A 21,495-nucleotide genomic window follows, 5' to 3' on the forward strand; every position below is an offset into this window, starting at 1 on the left:
TGCAGATGTCCATAATTACACTTTTGTGCAATAATAATGAATAGTTGCATAATGTTTTGACAACAGCAAACATTTGAAGAGATGGGAAAAAAGAGGATGTTAAGGTGAGATAATGTTTCTAATGTTTCATATAAATCCCTTTTATCAAATCTATCGGTTTCGTTTCAATTCTATCATTTGAGCCTGGATCAAACTAATAATGAATCTAATCAAATGCCCTCAAAATGTATATAACCAAATAAATGAATACAACTAGGGGCTATAATTGAGTGAGCCGAGAGTAAGCTCTTGGGTTGCTTGTTTATTACTTGCATTCAAACTCGAGCTTTTTTGAGCTTAGATGCAATTCAATTTTCCATGTAACTCAAATTTTGAGTTAAAGTTTTCAACTGGTTTATTTAAGTGAGTTTGCTCTAGTTTAGTTTTTTTTTTTTTTATTTTATTTTTTTTTTATTTTTTTTTTAATTTTTTTTTAATTTTTTTTTTTAAAAGTTTGCATTTTACTACTCCTTGTTAATGCATGTTATAGTATAGAGCTGTTAAAAGCTGACCCGACCCGAAATACCGACCAGAATCCGATTATTAATCGACCCATATGAACCCAAAAAAATGGTGACCCAAACCCGACCTGAAACCAACCCTAAACCCGAGTTGACCCGAGTATGTGAGACCCGAACCCGAACATGAACCAATCTAGACATAACCCGACCCGAATGTAACCCGTAAATTATTGACTTGAACCGAAATTGATCCAAATCCATTTTAACCCGTCAAACCCCAAATTTAACCCGACTTGTTACTAACCCAACCTGAATTCAACCCGACCTGTTCCTAAACCGACCCGAATTTAACCCGATCAATTACAAACTCGACCCGAAATCAACCCGACTTGTTATTGACCCGACCTAAATTCAACCCAACTTGTTATTGACCCGACCCGAATTTGTCCGACCTATTACTAACCCGACCCAAAAATTCAACCCGGTCTGTTACTAACCCGACTCGAAATCAACACGACTTGTTATTGACCCGAGCTAAATTCAACCCAAATTGTTCATGACCCGATTTCAAATCACCTTAAATTCAATTTATACCACCTTATTATTGTTGATCAAAGCATTTTGTCTAGGGAGACCAAGTCGGTCCAGGAAAGGAGCACCATCCCCAATTTTAAGAGTTAAATATAGTATATATTTGTTGTATGGTCAAAGGAGATAATTATCTTCCTAAATTATACACTATATACCCTAGTATGTTGCCATACATATTATAGTCAAAGGAAATAATTAGCTTGATAAAAATGATAATTATCTATTCATAGTTAGTTGAATCCGAATATGACCCGACTTGGAAATGACCCGACCTGATTGTAACCCGCAAATTATTGACTTGAACATAACCCGACTTGAACCCGAGAATGACCCGACTTGGAAATGACTCAACCTGATTATAACCCGCAAATTGACTTGAACCGAACTCGACTTGAACCCAAGAATGACCCGACTTGAATATGACCCAACCTGATTATAACCCGCAAATTACTGACTTGAACCGAACCCAACTCAAACCCGAGATTGACCCAACCTGATTCTAACCCGCAAATTATTGACTTGAACCGAACCCGACTCGAACCCGAGAATTACCCTAATCCGTTTTAACCCGAATTAAACCCGACCTATTGTTCACCCGACCCAAATGTAACCCCACCTGTTATTAACCCGACCTAAACCTGGCCCAAACCTGATAAGATATATGACCCGACGTGACCCGACTCAAGCATGACCCAACCCAACCCGCGTAGGTTACAACATTAACCTGAATCGACCCGACCCGAGTTGACCCGACCCGTTTATCCGAATTGATAGCTCTATTATAGTATACAGAATAAAAAATACAATAGTTAAGAAAAAACACATATACAAACATTTTGACATGTTCACGAGATTGACGAATAAAAATATGTTGAGCTAAGCTCGTGAATGATTTGAAGTGAGCTCAAATATTTTACGAACTAGTTCAGCTGGTTAGAAACTTAAAACCTCAAAATACAACCACCTCCCCAATCTTTCAACAACTACATTTCAAAATTACTACCCCCGTTACATATTATTTGCAACGATTTGACATAAAGTAGAGAGAAAAAATGTCTAATTGTTGCAAATAATATGTAACGGAGGTAGTATGAAAAATTGTTTCTATTGCCTCAATATCAAATCTAAAGAAGGAAAAATAACATGTGCAAGTGGTACCCCCAAATAATTAACTTGAGATCCAAAAGTACAAAAACTCAATGTTGTCAGAGAAGATCTGATCATCAATTCATGACATAAGCAAAAGACTCCTTTTTGTTCTCCCATTTTAAAGCTTTAATCCTATCTTATTTTTTCTTTTTTGTTTTGTACTTTTAAAAGTGGCTTTAAAGGGAAGGTTTCAAGCCTTTGCCTAGATGGTTCTGGTCACTCCCACAACCCACAAATTGTGAGAAAAACACAGCAAAGTTAACTTCCAGATCTCAACTATCAGATTAATTAAAACAAATTACATTGCTTTTGGTTGTAAAGATTCAATTTTTTGTCAAGTCGAGAGCAAAGAGAATATTTGCTACTAGAACAAGCTCGGATTGATACCCTGTAAGAAAACTTGTGCAAGTCATACGTATCTGTAAGAAATAATTTTAAGCGTTAACCCCTAGCTTGAATCCCACTGTGATCATACACTAAAGTACGGTGGCGTCCAAAAGGGAAGAAAATAGAGCAAAAGAGTCGCCAACAAGTTTTAGGAACTTGTTCACAGGGTGAAGGTTACACCCCTTAACGATCCAAGAGATCGTCAACTCCATAAGGTCTTGAACCAAATCAGGGTTCGGGGATGAAGGTACAAATCCAACCTAAAAGAGATTGAACCTGCCCTAATAATAGGCCTCTACTTTATTCTGATCGTATTCATGTGCGCTTCTTGACTAACACACAATCAATAGGATTAACCATAAACCTGTTTATCTATGTTGGCTGAATTTTAATGCACAAACAAATCTATTACTGGCGATCACTTGAATTATAATCAAATTAACCCTAAATAAGATTATTAATTATCTTATTAAGCGTGATTACAAGTACAAATTCCCTTTAAACATGCATAAAAGTTGTGATCAAGCAATAACAATAAATAATATCAAGCAAAATAATCTTCATGACAATAAAATTATAATCATCATCAAGATAATAATAATCATAAAAATAATAATCATAATAATAATCGTCATAAAATAAAATAATAATCATCAAAATAATAATAATAACAATATTCATAATCATCATAAATTATAAAAATTATAATCATAATCATGTTCATGTTAATATTAAAGCATAATAATAATAGCAAGATCCTAGGCATGATACTAACAAGATTAATAACAAATCCTAGCATGTCACTAAGCAATGAAAATCAAATCTTTAACCCTAACATGTTACTAACGATCATAAAATTAGGAATAACATAAAAGGCATCGTAACAATCATATTTAATATTAAAATTACCCTAGACATGATACTAGGAATATCATAATAACAATTTAAACATGATTTCTACATCATAATATCAATAAAACCATTAAATTACTTACTTTGATGCCTCGTACCTATTTCTAATAACAAAATACACACGTTAGTAACTTCAAGGAAAATAATAATCAAAACAATTAAATTAAATAATTGAAATAGAGATTTGGGACCAAACCCTCAGAAATTAAACCTTTCACGTCTAGGGCGAAGACAACTTCGAATATGGCTAGGTGTATCTAGATCTTGTAAATGCGGAATTTTGTATGTGAAAGCAAGTTTAGAAAAAGAGAGAAAGAGAGAGAGAGAGAGAGATGGATTAGAGAATGAAAGAATTGATGAATGAAAACTGATTGTAGGTGAATGAAAACGGAGTTTTTAATACGTTATTTATAGAGAAAATCAGCCAAAAAGATAAAATATCAAAACAGAGCATTTGGCGCACCTAAAACAGAGCTGGCGCAGCGAAAACAGAGCTGGCGCCACCGCCAGCTGATTGGCACCAGACGCCAACATTAGCGCCAGGCGCCAATGGCTGGCGTTGGACGCTAATCCTGTTTTTGACGCGTTTTCTAAAATCAGATAAATTTGTCGTACTGGAGGATAAAATCGTATCTTTTCCTCAAAAATGCTCTTTGATTTTAATTAAAACTCTGAAAAGTCACAAAAGTCAATTTATCAATGCTAATTGAATTAGGAATGAAAAGAATCTTCTAGAAGAATCTAGAAGACTAAAACCATTCCTAATTGCATTAGGAATGATAAATCATATTAGGCCCTCCCCTAGATCATTGGGCCGTATATAAGGCTCAAACCGGACCCAGTTTAGTAAATTGGACATAACTTCCTCAATATTCATCGGAATTGGGCTTATAATATATCGTTGGAAAGCTCTTGTCAAGCCCTATCCAACTACACTACTATTGGACCCATATCATGGACCAACCAAACTGGATTGGCTGTTTTCTTAAAATTAGTTTTCAAAAACATAGAGAAGAGAAAAGAAATTAAAACTATCCGCAACACTAAACTTTCAACACTTTCGCTTCATTCTATTATGATTCGAAGCGAAAGGTATCACCGGATTTGGTTTTCGGGAAACACAAATGGGTGTCTAAAGTATCATATAATTTTAGTACAGAAAAGAATGCAATATTGCATACATAGTAATGTAGACGGTAACAGAACTATAGATGTCTGCATATTATCAGAGCTGATAATAATTTTAATCTGTTTCAGTTTTTTTATTGCACCCTGCAAGCAACTTTAAGAACAATAATCATAATTTGAAACAGCCTCGAATCATTTTCGAAAGGCCTTGAAACAGATTACTGATACAACTGTGGCAACTTAAATCAGCTTATTATATTGATAACACAGAAACACCTGCATGCAGAATAATGCTTATTTAAAGGCTGTTCTCACTTGCTTAGAATGAAGGTGCTGTAATGGATGCATATAGTAGGCGTAAGGGTATTGTGAGGACCGGAAATAGCTCCAACCAAAAGCTAAGGACTGATGTCCCAATGCTTAAAACGATACAAAAATCAAATGGTACAAGGAAGCAACAATCATATGATGGAAGGAAAAATTCCGCCTAGATTTATTTTTCTTTATGGATATCAGGTTGTTAATTTGTTATTGATTTTAGATACCGGCGTGTCAGCGTGAATGATTTTAAAATGGTTTTTGGTTGTGAGCAATGTTGTTGATTATAAAGTATGTATTCAAAATAATTTATGTGCAAGATAATTGAAGAAAGTTTGCTACTGGATTAAACTTGTATTGTAACCTATAAGGCTAATTCTAAGGTTTTAATCAGTTCATTTATTAACATAATCTAATTTGCAGAAGGCAAAAAAAAACACAAAGTTTTTTTTTTTTTTTAATGTTCTTTCTTATAAGATACTACCAATAAAGCCTGCAGTTTTATCAGACCTGGTTAGAAGAAACCTTATGACAGTTGCACTTTGCACTTCCTGCAGATTTATGAAGCAAAATGAACATCTTTTTTAATTCCAAAAGGCTGCCAAACTACTAAGGATTAGAAACAATTTATAAAGTACAATAAACATTAAAATTAGTCATTCACCAAGTAAAAGCTAAGCTAAAATAAAAATTATGTGCTTCCCTTTATGATCATAATAAGGCAAACATACAATACCATTCAATTCGGGAATGAGCCCATCAAAGTTTTGCGATAATACATGATATGCCCTAGATTGCAGTAGTTAGCTTAGAAAATAAGCTCATGCTAGATCGTCTGAACTTACGATTACATTATGTTTATGTCTGGGTCCGATAGCCCGAGAATCCGAACCCGAGATCCTGATACTCCTATCGGCAAGCTGGGTACCTACACAATGAACATAAGTTAGCTAGCCCCGGGGTGATCCGAGGATAACCACTCCGATGGTAAAGTTAGAATGTTTTTAAGAGAAGGTAAGTAAGAGAGAGAAAGTAGAGAGAGAAAGAGAGTGTAATAAATGCTTACCATTTAGTGAAGCTTAATCTACTATTTATAATAAATTTCATGACAGGTGGCTATAAGGCATGCAAGGCTTTTCTCACCAAGTGTCAATGATAAAACTACCACGTGCCAAGTATCGAAAAGCCAATATGGCCGATATGTCTGCTTTTTGGAGCATATCGGCCCTTGTCACATATCATCCCATACAACTAGCCCCCCAAGTGAGGACGTTGGACAATTGATCGACGTTCTCACTTTAGGATATTAGATAATTCAATGTTATGCTATGTTCAGGCTTTATTTTCCTAATATCAAAATGTGTTATTAATTGATTTGGTTTAATACTATGTTTCTTGTACTCTGTTTAGTATATTTGGTAAAATATTTATTCTAATGTTCGGGGTTTTCAAAAAACTCCGTTTTCCCCCCAAGTGACCTTGTGTACCGATAAGACACAAGGTCTACTTAATAAAAGAACTAGAAGCGAAAAAACTCCGTTTTCCCCCCAAGTGACCTTGTGTACCGATAAGATACAAGGTCTACTTAGTAAAAGAACTGGGAGCGAAAAAACTCCGTTTTCCCCCCAAGTGACCTTGTGTACCGATAAGACACAAGGTCTACTTAATAAAAGAACTGGTAAAACGTAGTCGTTTAGGAGATGAATCGTTTGCTAGGTTTTAGTAAAATAAGCGGGAAATATGCATTGAGGCAGCACACGTGTTGCCAATCTAATGGTTTTGTATTTAAATTTTACAATTTTTCCTAGCCATTGGATTTCTGACTCAACCGTCACATCAGTTTTTTTTTTTTAAAAAAACAAAATTTCCCCTTTACTCTTATATTCCATTCTCGACTATAAACAAAAGCAAAAAAGCGGTTCAAAAGAGAGATATTTAGAGAAAAGGGGTTTCATCTATACTTCCATTACCGCCATAGCAAAGTAATCGCCGGTCTTTCAGTTCGTCACTTAAAAGCACAATCGAAGTTCTGCACTTTTGGCGAATAGCTTTAAGGTATTTACAGATTTTAATTATTATATATATATTTTCTTAAAGGATTTGCATGCTTCGTAATTCGATTTTTTTTTTTTATTTTTTAAAATTCTAAGTTAAGACATTAGATGTCCAATAGTAGTATTGAGGAAGAACTTCCTTCCCTTAGCACTGTTAGGCGTCGTCTTATTAGACAATCGTTGGGGAAAGACCTTGGCCGATCTGGAGGGACTGATTCTTCCCTTTCTGACAATATTGACGATCCATTTCAGCCGTTATCCCTAGAAGAACAAAAGAAAGCTTTTTACCGTCACAAATTGTTAGCCGACTGTGAGAAGGCTACTCGCCCTGTTAATCTTTGTATTCCGGAAGACATTGAAATTCTTGATATCGAACCGGTTAACGTCCGTTATCATCTGAGGATTTTTGATAATACACGCTTTGATCAATACGGTTCTAACGTCGGGAATATTGGTGTAAGTATCACTTCTATGCCGAGAATGAAGCAAACAAGTTATCAGCCCGAAGTTGCCGCCAGAGAAGCTGCGGAATCAAGCAAAAAACCTGGGCAAGGCCAAGTGGTAAGCCCTAGATCCTCCGACTCCGATAAAGAGGAGCATCCTCCAACTCGGCTAGAAGACCAATCATCTCCTGTTCACGAGTCTGCAGTAAATTCGGTTCTTGGGGATGAGGATGATAACAATTCTGATGATGAGAGCAGGGACGATGTTGTTGACTTAACGGCAGAGGTAATTCAATAGGAGAGATTAGACGAGGAGTATAACTCTGAGACTGATGACGATGATTTTCGGCAACCTCTTATTTTATCAAGGAACATTAAAGTAGCGAAAGCTATAATAAACGAAAAATTCAGAAAAACTGCAATAGAAAAAGATTATTGTCGTCGTGCTAAACGATTTTATAACCTACCTGATGGTTATAACCTTTATCTCCCAGCCGCGGGATCTTCTGTACTAGATTGCCCTGCTGGCCATGTTGCCGTTTACGCTAAGCACTTTGATTTTGGCTTACGGTTTCCACTTCATCCGTTCGTGGAAAAAATTTTAAAAGCTTGGAACGTATGTTTAGTCTAGATAACCCCTCCCACAGTTCGTGTCGTAATCGCCCTTGTGTGGGTTATGCTGTATAGGAATTTTCCTCTAACTCTTAATGCTTTTCGGAAGCTCATGACCTTAAAAAGAGATGGTCAATATGAGGGCTTGTGGTCTTTATATACTGCTTCTAGGAAATACATAGTTCACCCCAAATTATCTAGTTGTAAAGGGTGGCAAGACAAGTTTTTCTTTTTATCTGTTCCCGATGATTATCCTATTCGGAGAACTTTTTACCGGCCACATCCTCGATTTGACACTATTCCTGAGAGGGAACTTGGCCGTCATGAACTTAGGGCCGTCAACTATTTTGACATTGTTGAATCCAAGGATGATGAAGGTAGATCTCGCCTTGCTCCAAAGGTGTGGGTTCCTAATGCGGGGTACATTCTCGGCAATGCCCCATTGTCACATGTTGGTCTATGCTGTACTGACTGTTATGGTATTAATCCAACATTTATTATTATTTTTATGATTTTACTTTCTGTTGCCTTATATTTCTGCCTTATCATCTTAATATAACTTTAACCCCTATTATATATATATATATATATATATATATATATATATATATATATATATATATATATATATATATATATATATATATATATATATATATATATATATATATATATATATACAACAGGTGTCGATAAACTAGACAATAAGCAGCTTGGATTGTCTGCTGACGGGAAGAGAGTCATTCGGAGGTGTCCTAGAGCTCCCAGCTCCAGTTATGACATGCTTGCCTCCTATTGCAGCCGCGCTTCCCCAGTCAATCCCAAAAGAAAAGCTAAAAAGATGGCTGACGACCAATCAAAGAAGAGAAAGCTATCAACTTTGAGAAACCGTCGGGGTGGCAATGTCGGAGTAGTCAACACTAGACTATCCGACATCCAATCTGAGAAAAAATCGAGGGAGAATGACAACCAGACTAAACGTTCCTCTCCGTCTTCAAAGCCTGCTACAATAGAAGACAAGACAGTGGTTCAAAGTTCTGAACCAATTACTAAGAAGATGACTGATGGGGTGGAGATTGAAGATCTCACTCGAACCTCCGAGTCTCCCCCTCTTCAACCTAATGAGACAATACCACCAGTTGGCCAAAATATCCCCATCACGGCCGGTGGTTCAGACACCAGCATTCCTGGGCTTATTTATCGGTCTCATCAATGGATCGAGTGCCTTGAAGGGAGATTTCGAAAGTTGTTTTGAGAGGGTTCTCTGTTCTCCCTGGCCATTCGGGAGATCGATGGCAGCCAAATCTCGATGTGTACCGAAATGAGTCTCTCTACACCGACGACCCAATGCAAGGTGGGAATCTCGGCTACCGCCTTTTGTGCAACTTGGCTCCTCCCCTGGATAGGCCTGTGGGCGAAATCGGTCCCCTCGCTGCTGTTCATATGCATAACATGATGAAGGTACTCAATTTGCACTTTGTCCCCTTACTTTTTATATATCATTTTGTTTATACACACACATATCTTTTTATTATAATATTTTATTTATGTATGCGAAATTGTGTTTTCTTTTCGCCTTTTATTGTATCGTCCTTACGTTGTCGTCTATGCTCTTATGTATGGACGACTTTTTAACGCAGACTGTTATGTCCGGTACCGAGCTTGTTAAGATGTACCGCTATTACCAGGAGCAACATCATCATTCTTCTGCCAACTAAAATTCCTTACAAACCACCTTGGACAATGCTGACAAGGCTTTAAATCTGCTGAAAGAAGCTAAGAAGAGGGATGACCTAGAGTTGGCATCTCTAAAGGATAAAGCTGTCAAGCTCGAGGGACTCGAGAAAGAAGTCCAATAGCTAAAGGGTCAAATTGCCGAGAAGAACCTTGCTCTTGAGCGTCTTCCCTCCCTTGAGAAAGATCTCAATGACTCCAAGGCAAAAATTTAAAATCTTGAAGAGAAGGTTTAGAAGATGGAGGCTGACAAGCCCGGCATTCGGCAAAGAATTCTGCACGCGGCTCCAAGACCGCTTTGATGGAGGTTGGACAGCCGCTCAGAGGTGCATTGCCCATGCTGCCGGCTGGAAGAAGGAGGATTAGGCTAAGGTTGAAAAAGACTTTGACAACGAAGCCTACAAGATACCTTTCGGCTTTGAACAACAGCAATTTGCTAAGGAAGATTTGTTTAACTATGAGCCGAGCGCTGTTGAAGGCCCCAAAGATCCCAGCATTTTAGATTCCCCAGCATCTGATAATAAACAAGCTTGAAAGGGCGGGCAATCATCACCGACATCTTCTTGCGGGTCTTGTGTTGTTGGACCTTATCAGTCTTAGTTTGAAATGTTTTTCTTGTTTTTATCAAACTGTTTCTTTGTTTATCAATGCTGCTTTATCGGCATATACCCTTTTTTTGGTGGTGCATGTCGATTGTTATCTTTTACTGTTTCAGACATGTAGTTGCTTTTTCCGTTTTAATAATTTATACTATGTTATTTTCATGACTACCAATTTCATATGTTAGTTAACTGCAACTCTTGCCTTTCATTACAAACTTTGTACATAGATCATTGCACTAACAAGTTATCTAACCAATTCGCATAGTTACGATATTACTGGGCTTAACTCCCTAATTTCGCTTTTTAGGCTTAACGCCCTAATTTTGCTTTTTAATTTCGACCTTTTTAATTTCGACCTGTCAGTAAGGCAAAGGAGATATTAAATTAACTCTTTTTCCCCATACTTCCTGCCCCCCTAGTGCATATGTTTGTTAAACAACTATATGCACTAGAACGCAATTTCCGTTGCCGATTCAGAGTATAATACCGGTCGCTTACTGCACCAACTTCATAGTCAGTTAATCACCCTCTCGGTGATCATTATCAAAGCTACGCCTCTTGTCGGCGTATACTTGATTTGATTTTACCGGAATTATATTTTGAACCAGCAACCTCGTGAGTTAATGATCACAACTGATCAGGTTGCGAGTACATTACCCTCACGTAAGCGGTTTTTAGCTGTCCTTCCCACTTAACGATGATTTGTTAAGTAGAGGATGCCTTTTTCAATAGTAGAATTTGTAACCGATAATTTGTATATATTCACTGTTAATACTGCTGTTATTAACATTAGGTTTGCTGATTATAAAATTTCTTCATACTTCTTACACATAATACTTTTTTAGTACTGCAATATTCCAAACATTTTTCAATGGTTTTCCATCCATTGTCTCTAAGTAAAATGATCCTTGCACCACCATGTCTCTTATCCGGTACGACCCTTCCTAATTTGCCGTTAACTTTCCATCTTCACTACCTTTCCATGTGGCCGCTGTTCTTCGCAACACCAAATCACCTTTACTCAAAGGTCGATATGCAACCCGTTTGTTATACGCTCTTGACATTATTTTTTTTAAGGCGGTTGATTTGACTGCTGCTTTTTCCCGTATTTCAGGGAGAAAATCTAACTGTTGCCGTAATAACAAATCATTCTGATCTTCACAGTGATGCTGAATTCTGAATGTTGACAACCCTACTTCTGCTGGTACCACCGCTTCTGTTCCAAACACTAACGTGAATGGTGATTCTCCTGTTGCTTCTCTCACTGTCGTTCTATTTGCCCATAAAATTTCCGGTATCAAATCAGCCCATAAACCCTTTGCATCCTCTATCTTCTTTTTGATTGCCTCTTTAATTTGCTTGTTTGCCGATTCCGCCTGGCCGTTTGATTGGGGTGGCATACCGCCGCATACGCAAACTTCACTTTATACATAGACAACAAATCCTTTACTGGTTTACAGTCAAACTGAGATCCATGGTCAAAGACCATTGCCATCGGTAACCCAAATCTTGTGAAAATATTTTTCCAGATTAACTTCTTCAACTCTGACATTGTTATCTTTACTACTGGCTCCGCCTTTATCCATTTTGTAAAATAATCCACCCCCACTATGAGAAACTTTCTTCCGCCCGTTGCTGAGGGAAACGACCATACTATATCCATTCCTCATTGTGCGAAAGGGATTAGATTAAGTATTGGCATTAAATCATTGGGCGGCAAATTGATAGCGGGTGCAAATTTCTGACATTTCTGACATTTCTTCACATACTTAACAACATCTTCGTTCATTCTCGGCCAGTAATATCCCAGAGCTTCCCGTGACAATGCTCTTGCCCCAAGATGATTTCCGCATGTTCCTTCATGTATCTCCTCAATTAACTTGACAGATTCAAGATCCGTTATGCACCTTTGTAACGGCAACGAAAATCCTCTCTTGTACAGCTGGCCTTGATACATTATGAACCACACGCTATCCCTGCGTAGTTTTCTAGATTCTTCCTTATTAGGGGGTAAAACTCCATACAGTAAATACGCCAGTATCTTGTCAAACCATTCAATGTCGTTATCGACACAGCACACTTCCTCTGATTTCTCTTCTATACTTCTATGTCTTAACACCTCCACCATAACTATTCTCTCCAAGTCATTAAAACTTGAACTTGCCAACCTTGGCAAGGCATCAGCCTGTGCATTTTGTGCTCTCGGCACTAGCTTGATTTCAAAATACTGCAACTGTACTATTAATTGCTTCATCTTTTCAATATATTTTATCATTGTTGGCTCCCTCGTTTCATACACCCCAGTATACTTGCTGGATACTAGCTGGGAATCGGTGGTCAAAATTATTCGCTTTGCTTCAGCTGCCATCGTTAACTGGATCCCTGCTATGGCTGCCTCGTACTCAGCTTCATTGTTAGTGGCCTTGAACTTAAATTTGATTTCATACTCAAAAGTTTTTTCATCTGGGGTTGTTATCACTATCCCTGCCCCTGAACCAGTTGATGTTGCGGATCCATCTACTGATACCTGCCACACTGCAAACTAATTGTAAGTATTTAATACATTTAATATTTTTGTATCTTAAATGTTTAACTTTAAAACTTGTAATTGATTTTTATATTATAAGTATTGGATTATAAACCACTAAAACTTGCCAAGTTCCCAATTCTTCTTCTTCGTCATTGTACGTGGTTTCCACAATGAAGTCAGACAAGGCCTGTGCTTTTATTGAAACTCTGGGCTTATAATTTATCTCATACTCTGACAGCTCCACATCCCACTTTAACAGTAAACCTGATGTATCCATCTTGCGCAAAGATTTTTCCAACGGATGGTTTGTCAAGACATCCATCGGATGTGAATCAAAATACGACCTCAATTTTCTAGCCGCTGTGACCACTGCCAATGCCATCTTTTCTATTATCGGATACCTACGCTCAGTCGCACTTAGAACATGACTGACAAAATACACCGGCATTTGTATCTTCTTCCTTTCTATCAATAATACTACAGCTATCGTCTTTGGGGAAGCCGAAGTATATAGTTGTAACAACTCCCCCCTTTCTGGCCTTGCCACTGTTGGAAGGGACCTTAAATTGTTTCTCACCACTTCTAATGCATCCCTTTGCTCCTTTCCCCACTCAAATGCCTTGTTCTGCCTTAAAGCCACAAAGAACGGAAGTGCTTTGTCAGCTGATTTACTGATGAATCGAGTTAACCCTGCCATCCTTCCGGTTAACCTTTGTATATCTCGGATAGTTTTCGGTTGTTTCATCTCAAGCACTGCATTCACCTTATCGGGATTAGCATCTATTCCCCGTTCACTAACCATAAAACCCAAGAACTTCCCTAATCAAACGCCAAATACACATTTCTCTAGGTTCAACTTCATCTTATATTTCCGCAATGTCTCAAATGTTTCCTTCAAATCAGCTATGTGATCCTTCTTTTCTCTACTCTTAACAATTGTATCATCTACATACACCTCTACATTTCGGTCCTTCTGCTTCTCAAAAATTTTGTCAACTAACTTTTGATAAGTTGCTCCAGCGTCCTTTAACCTAAATGGCATTGCCTTATAACAATATACACCCACATCTGTAATGAAGGCCGTTGTTGGTCTATCTACCTTATGGAGACTGACCTGATGATAACCTGAGAAAGCATCCAAAAAACTGAGCATTGCATGACCAAAAGTAGAGTCTACCAATCTATCTATCCGAGGCAACAGATAACAATCCTTGGGACAAGCCCTATTCAAGTCGGTAAAGTCTACACACATTCGCCACTTCCCTGTTGGTTTTCTCACCGTGACAACATTTGCTAACCACTCTGGATATGTGCACGACTCTATAAACCCTGCTGCTAAAAGCTTGTTAACTTCTGCTTCTATGGCTTCTATCTTTTCAGTAGAAAACTTTTGTTTTTTCTGCCTTATAGGCCTAAACCCTCTGTTGACATTCAACTTATGCTCCATTACCCCAGGGTGGATTCCCGACATTTCACTTGCCGAGAAGGCGAATACATCGGCGTTCTCGCACAACAAACTTATTAAATGACACCTCATATCTATATCCATATCTTCCCCAACCTTCACTGTTCGACTAGGATCTCCTGGTTGTAACTCTATCTGCATTGTTTCACCTCCCGGCAACGGCCTTGGAGTTGCTTCCGGCCTTGTATCAAAGTTACTCATGGCCAGATCTCGTGTCGTTGGCTCCAACTCTTTCTTAGGATTACTTATCACCACATCCTCCCCAGACGGATTTTTCAAAGCTGTTACATAGCAAGATTTTGCCATCACCTGCCCTCCGTGAACCATTTCAACAGCTCCTAAATTCGATACATAAGCTATCGTCAGATGGTATGTCGATACAACTGCTTGGTCATCATGAATTATCGGTCTACCGATAATGCCATTATAAGCTGATGGGACATTGACCACTAAAAATTCCGCCATCACATCTCTCACAGTCGACCCATCACCCAACCGTACCGGCAAAATTATGCTTCCTTCTGGTCTCACTGTCGATCCATTGAGCCCAATAATCGGGTAAGATACCTGATTAGATACTGCCTCCCAATCATCATTTCATGAAAAGCTTTCATGAACAAGACCCTTCGCAGAGCTGCCCCCATCCACCAAGACTCTCTTGACATCATCTCCATTGATCTTTGTTATGAGCACTAGTGGGTCTTCATGTGGAAATACAATGCCCCTAGCGTCTTCTTCCGTAAATACGACATCTAGGATTGAAGCTGGCCGAGGGCGGTTGTCGGTATCCAGGGCATTGATGATGTGACGATGCTCAGACAGATGTTTCTTGGCCCCACTAACTGTTCCTCCATGAACCGGCCCCCCAGTTATCACATCTACCCCTCTTCCTGTTGATAGGGGAGGAATTCCACCACCTCCTTGTCGGACCACTCCACCTTGCAACCTTTCAGGCCTTGCCTCCAACTACGGTCTTTTTACGTGCCGGGGAGGTGGTTGAGCTCCTCTCGCACTTAACCGATACTGAGTCAAGTGTCCTTTCCTTATCAATTCTTCAATATTATCCTTCAATTGTGTGCACTCTTCGGTATAATGACCCACATCTCTATGAAACATCCAGTACTTCTTAACATCTCTTGGTCTTGCCTTCATCGGAATCGGCCTTGTCCAGCCTTCTCTATTCTGATTAACTGAATAAATTGCTGCTCTCGGTGTGTTCAAGGGCGTATATAAACTGTACCGCATCAGCGGTTTTGCAACTCTGATCTCCTGCCGATTTCCCCCTCCCGTTCCTGGGGTCGAAGTTCTCGGCCTTCCACTTCCAGAGGCTGCCCCTTCATATTGATGTTGACCTTTTCCAGCAGCTACATTCTTAATACTCGTTTTCATCAATTCTTCACTCTTGATATAATCATGGGCTTTGTTAAATGCAGCCGCCAATGTCTGAAAATTCTTTCGTGTAAGATAACGCTTAAACTCGGAATCATTTAAGCCATTCATCAATGCCATCACAGCTATCTCTTGTTGAAATTTCGGGATCGTATTCGCCTCATTATTAAACCGTATGATATAATCCCTTAGAGACTCATCCGGCCTTTGCTCTACTGCCATCAACTCCCCTGATGTTCTCTGCCGCACACTGTTACTAACATACTGTCCCACAAACACCTCGGTAAACTTCTCGAAACTATCTATCATTCCATTTTCCAGGTTATTGAACCAATCGGCTGCAGCCCCAATTAACGTAGTCGGAAAGACTTTGCACCACACAGCATCTGAGTTTGTGTAGAGCATCATATGCCCTTCGTATGATGTTATGAATCTACCTGGGTATCCTCTTCCGTCATACCTACAGGTCGGCATCTTAATTTTTTCCATCGGCTGGTCTAAGATACTTTGCGCAAACGGTGATGCTCTTAACTGTACCACAGTTCGCGGTACCTGTCCTTCAACCTGAGCACTTCTCTGCTGATGGGCTCTTGTAATAACAGTGTGGCTCGATGATTTCCCCTATATTTGACGCGGTGTGGTATGTGTCCTTACCAGCGTTTCTTCCCGACGGTGCCTTGGTGAATTCATTGCTTGATTGAACTGTTCACCGTGATTAGCTAGTGGCACCCCCCTTCTGCCTGAGCCGTTTAAGCCTCTTTTCTCTTTTTACTCATTGCAGTCATTACTCTTGCTGCTACTTGCAATTCTTCTGGTGTAAACTCCGCCATGGGGTCTACTGTCGTTCCCACTTGCCTTTCCGGAGTTAACGGCATGTGGAACTGATTTTCTTCCAATGTATGTGTTTCGTCTTCTACCTCAATTACTGGGTGTGTTATAATCGGTCGATTTACCGTTTTGCTTATTATTGGTGTTGCATTTTTTTCGGCCATAACTATCGTTACTTTGTCTGTTAGGTTCTTGGGCGATAGAAGTAATCACTAGTCCCCTCCTTCTAGCGCCAAATTGTTTCTGTCTGGGTCCGATAGCCCGAGAATCCGAACCCGAGATCCCGATACTCCTATCGACAAGCTGGGAACCTACACAATGAACAGAAGTTAGCTAGCCCCGGGGTGATCCGGGGATAACCACTCCGATGGTAAAGTTAGAATGTGTTTAAGAGAAGGTAAGTAAGAGAGAGAAAGTAGAGAGAGAAAGAGAGTGTAATAAATGCTTACCATTTAGTGAAGCTTAATCTACTGTTTATAATAAATTTCATGACAGGTGGCTATAAGTCATGCAAGGCTTTTCTCGCCAAGTGTCAATGATAAAACTGCCACGTGCCAAGTATCGAAAAGCCAATATGGTCGATATGTCTGCTTTTTGGAGCATATCGGCCCTTGTCACATATCATCCCATGGAACTACTTCTTTAACAACCGGAAAATGTGAACATCAAAGACAGAATTATTCTTGTGACCCAAATTTCCTTTCTGAAGCAGCTCAAATACACAAACGTCATGCTCCTCGAGATTGTTCTCTATAACAAAAGTCGACCACCCTGGTCTGAACTGACATTGCAAAGGTGTCCATCTGCATCCCACTGTCCAGCTCTCCTCTACTCCTGGACCCGAAGTATGACATCATGATCAGACTTCTGAAGCAAGTGTTTTACAGCCCATTCTTTAGGGATGGTCTACAGCCACAGTAAACCAAACTAGCTTAGATTTGATTATTAAAAGATGTTCTACTTTTACAATGAGAGTAGTAAAAAGGTTATGATAATTATGTCACTCTTATTAGATTAGGTCCTTAACGTGAGAAAGTAAATTACTATGAAAAACTAGGTGTATAAGGATGCCATACCAGATGAAAGCCGCGATAAACATGTGTGTGCTTCATCACAATTTCAATCATATGACATCTCCAACTCATATGACTAATGGCCTTGTTAAGTGCACCTTGCTTCTCTTGCTCTGTAACCTTCTGCCTCCTTGATTTGTAATACTTTTGAGGTTTTCTCACTGCAAATTAATTAAATCGCAATTGCATGCACTTAGAGGTATAGATATCAAATAAATGAACCAATCACACTAGCAATGATTGCAGTTATAAATTCTTGTTGAAAAATGTTTAATAGATTTTATACCTTGAGGTGTTCCACTTCTCACATTCAGACGAAGTTTATGAAACCTCTTCTCGTGATCAGATAATAATTCCAGATCTTCCTCTTCATGTATCTTCCCTTTTGCTTTCCCTTTATCTGCAGCATTACATATTGCACTCTGACTACCTCTGAAATTGTTTTCTTGAGATGAAGCATTACATATTCCTCATCCACTGCATGCAATTACTTCTATTGAGCCATCAATATCAGCTTCCAATGTTCTTGCTCCTTTAGATTCATCGTTCTCCACGTGTAAAAGGCTTCTACAAGAAGTGTTCAAGGACATGTTTGTATTCCTTGTGAAGTGCGGACATTCTACCTCACATCCAGTAACATCAAAACCGATACCTCAAAAGAAGAGTCCCCAACATAGCAAAAGACCAAGAAACAACCATACTTAATACCATGATCAGTAACGAAGATACCCCAGCCATCTGCAAATAGGACATCTTTCTCAGTTTTTTGTATTTGAACTTTCCATATATTCCTGCTTTGACCTCTTAGAGTGCAAGAGCTTGAAAGGTCTTCCCTAGAGCATTCAACAAATTTTCTAAGAATTCGCTACAGAAATTTTAATCAAAAATCAACTGTGTTAGATCTAATATATGACTAAAGTATTAGTAATAGGAATTCTTTTAGGCCTATAAGGTGTGTTAACTTACCGAGGAAATTCAAGTTAATCAGGCTGATTCACAACTTGTGCAAATCAGGGGTTAATTTTGTCTTTTCAGTCATAAATTGTAAGGGTACTCTTGTCAAGTTGTCAGCACAAACATAACTAGGCAAATGTAAGGTTAGTCAAACAAACAGTAATATAAAACTAGAACCTAGAAACCAGAATTCGAAAACCTCACTTCTTCCTTCACGGCACGGTGGCACCATAGCTTATTGCAGTTTAAATTGCTGACGCGAATGGAAGGCTTTCCCTAAGGGGTTGATATGGCCCTAATTTACACTCTTTTCTAGTAGGGTGTCTTTTTGTTTTGCTGCGAAACGGCCATTGTTGAGGAAGGATAGGACGACAGGAAAAAGAGGAGGACGGCGGGAAGGATTTTGTGGGTTTAACCGGCAGAAGGCGGAGAGATGGTGGTGGATCTGATGGGTTTCGGATGGTGGAAGATCTAATAATACGGTGATGGACCAGATGGCGGCTATGGAGCCTATGGTGGTGCTGGTGTGCTGCAGCCTGCAGGTGGAAGATTGGAGATTCTCAAAAGGAGAAGATGGTTTTAAAAATAAAAATAAAAAAAATTGTAAAAACAAAAATTAAAAAAACCAGACGTTAGTTAACACCGTAGCCTTCAGCAATATTTAATTAATTTATCTGGTAAGAGGGGCCCACAAAAGCAACTGATTGACAAAGTTTCGTCAATCAGGCTGATTGCCTGGGGCGCCCCCTAACTTACCAGCTGTTGCTCAAAATTACCAATCATCAACTTGAAAAACCTGTGCTTCCTAGGTGGAAACTCATGCCAATATCTGTCCTTCTCTAAAGCCTTACAAGTTTCATAAACATATGTCATTTTGCTTTTAACTTAAAATACACTTCAACGTATCAACCACCTAAGACACCCAACAAAAAAAAAGCATTCAGATCAATAAAATACTTCTTGAAATCCTAGGAGGGCTGCCCAGTTGATCTATTTGATTAACAAACTTTGTCAATCAATTACGCCACATAAGCAATTTAAGTGACTAGTAGTTGACTCAACCAAATGTAGGTACACGTCGGTAATGTTACGAACTAGACTGAAGTGCTTTGTCGTTAGTGCTCGAGTATTGTAGGTAACCATGGTTAACGTTTGCTTTTAATTATCGGTGGTTGGTTCATATAGACATAGTCAAATGTAGGTAGTTGACTGATATTTATTCCCTTCCAAGATTCATACTGTTGCAAATATGTAGAAAAAATTGGGGTATGCGTTCTTGAGTGACCGAACATAGTAGTGAGTGATCCAAACACATGCAGAATTTCATCGTGGGTACATTTTGAGTACCAATAACCTCGAAGAACCCAGATCTAACATAATTGCACAGGATTACCATTTTTTGAAGGTTAGCATCGATTATCAATTGTAGTGTTTTTTTTGTACAAAGTTGTAATTCTGCTTATAGTCAAATTTTTACAAATATTTTATGTAGCTAAATTAGTTCAAGGGTTATTAATTATTATAAGGAACGAAAGTCTTGGTTTGAGGGTTATTGTTTTTAGAGGTTGATGATTTTTCTAGGTAGTCTAAGAAATTAGGAATTTCTTAGTAAATTGAACTAATTATAAGGGTATTGTGTATTACAATCAATAGTTTATATATAATACATGGTTACCTAGTACTGATGAGGATAGATAAGAGAAATTTTTTTTGACGCGAGTTTATTTTAATTTTATCTAATTTTTTTAAATCTCCCGGAACAGAAATAAATTTTTCAGATCGTTAAAAATATTTGTTTATATATGACCGTGTTTTCGTACTTGGTAGTTGATGTAGCTAATAAATTGAATGGTGATCTGTGTTTGTGATCTGTATTTCATGCAGGTAAGTATTTTTTTAGAAACAGTTAGACAAAATGGCTGATAGTTAGGGTGATACGATGGGTGATAGTATGCTTGATAGAGTGGAATCTGAATGTGATGAAGTTGAAGGTTATGAAATTGTGAGTGAAGATGGGTGTGGGGGGCAGAATGGAGATCGATTTTTGTCTCCAAAAACCACGACAGGAACTGGATGCAATGTCGTTGGCAATAATAATGCCAGTGAGGATAGCTTTGTTGAACCCCCTAGTGTTGGAATGATTTTTAAGAGTTCGCAAGATGTTGAGGCTTACTACAAATCATATGCTGAACAACAGGGTTTTAGGGTTACTAGGGCTCAAGGTGTGTATTTAAAAGGAGAGGTTAGAGACCGTACTGTAACAACATGGAGGTGTGAATGTTGGGGTAGACTGTACCTGACATGAGAGCCGTGAGGGAAGCGAAGAAGAGGGCAAAGGCTATGGATGTAACTGGTCCTGGAGTAGTTGTTGGTGGTGTCGCGTGTGTGGATGAGCTGAGCCAAAGAAAGAGAAAGTCGAAAAAATGTGAGTGTCTGGCAAAGGTATATGCTAGTATTAACAATGCTGGGGAGTGGGAGATCAAGAAAATGAAGTTGGAACATACGCACGATGCTACCCCGCGTAAGGCAAGTTTAGTGAAATAGTATAAAATGAAGGGCCTAACATCTAGAGCTAGGAAGAGGTTGTTGGACTATTTCGAAGAAGATGTGCCTATATCCCAAATTCACGGTTGTTGGTCCGCTGAAGTAGATGGGTTTGAAAACCTACGCTTCACCGTGAAAGACTTGGCTCATGAGGTGTACAAGGCCAGGAGGCTGAAAATGTTAGGGGGGTGATGCAAGAACACTGATGACTTATTTTAAGAAAATGCAAGAAGGCAACACGAATTTTTTTCATTCTGTTCGCTTAGACCCAAAGGGCAGGTT

At 38.8% G+C, this 21,495-nt stretch overlaps 3 protein-coding genes across 3 annotated transcripts; all 3 read right to left on the reverse strand.

The window, feature by feature from the left end:
* Window positions 1-12,096: 12,096 nt before the first annotated feature.
* Window positions 12,097-13,762, reverse strand: LOC110682840. The gene is made up of 2 exons (XM_021859186.1): window positions 13,073-13,762; window positions 12,097-12,957 (listed from the first exon to the last, which is right to left on the reverse strand). The coding sequence occupies exons 1-2, from the start codon at window positions 13,760-13,762 to the stop codon at window positions 12,097-12,099; spliced, it is 1,551 nt and encodes a 516-aa protein (XP_021714878.1).
* Window positions 13,763-15,391: 1,629 nt separating this feature from the next.
* Window positions 15,392-16,288, reverse strand: LOC110682842. Its single transcript, XM_021859187.1, has one exon. It carries the CDS (start codon window positions 16,286-16,288, stop codon window positions 15,392-15,394), a length of 897 nt encoding a protein of 298 aa, XP_021714879.1.
* Window positions 16,289-17,276: 988 nt separating this feature from the next.
* LOC110682843 (B3 domain-containing protein Os11g0197600-like) lies at window positions 17,277-19,542 on the reverse strand. The gene is made up of 5 exons (XM_021859188.1): window positions 19,426-19,542; window positions 18,339-18,580; window positions 18,002-18,147; window positions 17,719-17,876; window positions 17,277-17,423 (listed from the first exon to the last, which is right to left on the reverse strand). Exons 1-5 carry the CDS (start codon window positions 19,540-19,542, stop codon window positions 17,277-17,279), a joined length of 810 nt encoding a protein of 269 aa, XP_021714880.1.
* Window positions 19,543-21,495: the final 1,953 nt, after the last annotated feature.

Source organism: Chenopodium quinoa, unplaced genomic scaffold (assembly GCF_001683475.1).
Source record: "Chenopodium quinoa cultivar QQ74 unplaced genomic scaffold, ASM168347v1, whole genome shotgun sequence".
NCBI lineage: Eukaryota > Viridiplantae > Streptophyta > Magnoliopsida > Caryophyllales > Amaranthaceae > Chenopodium > Chenopodium quinoa.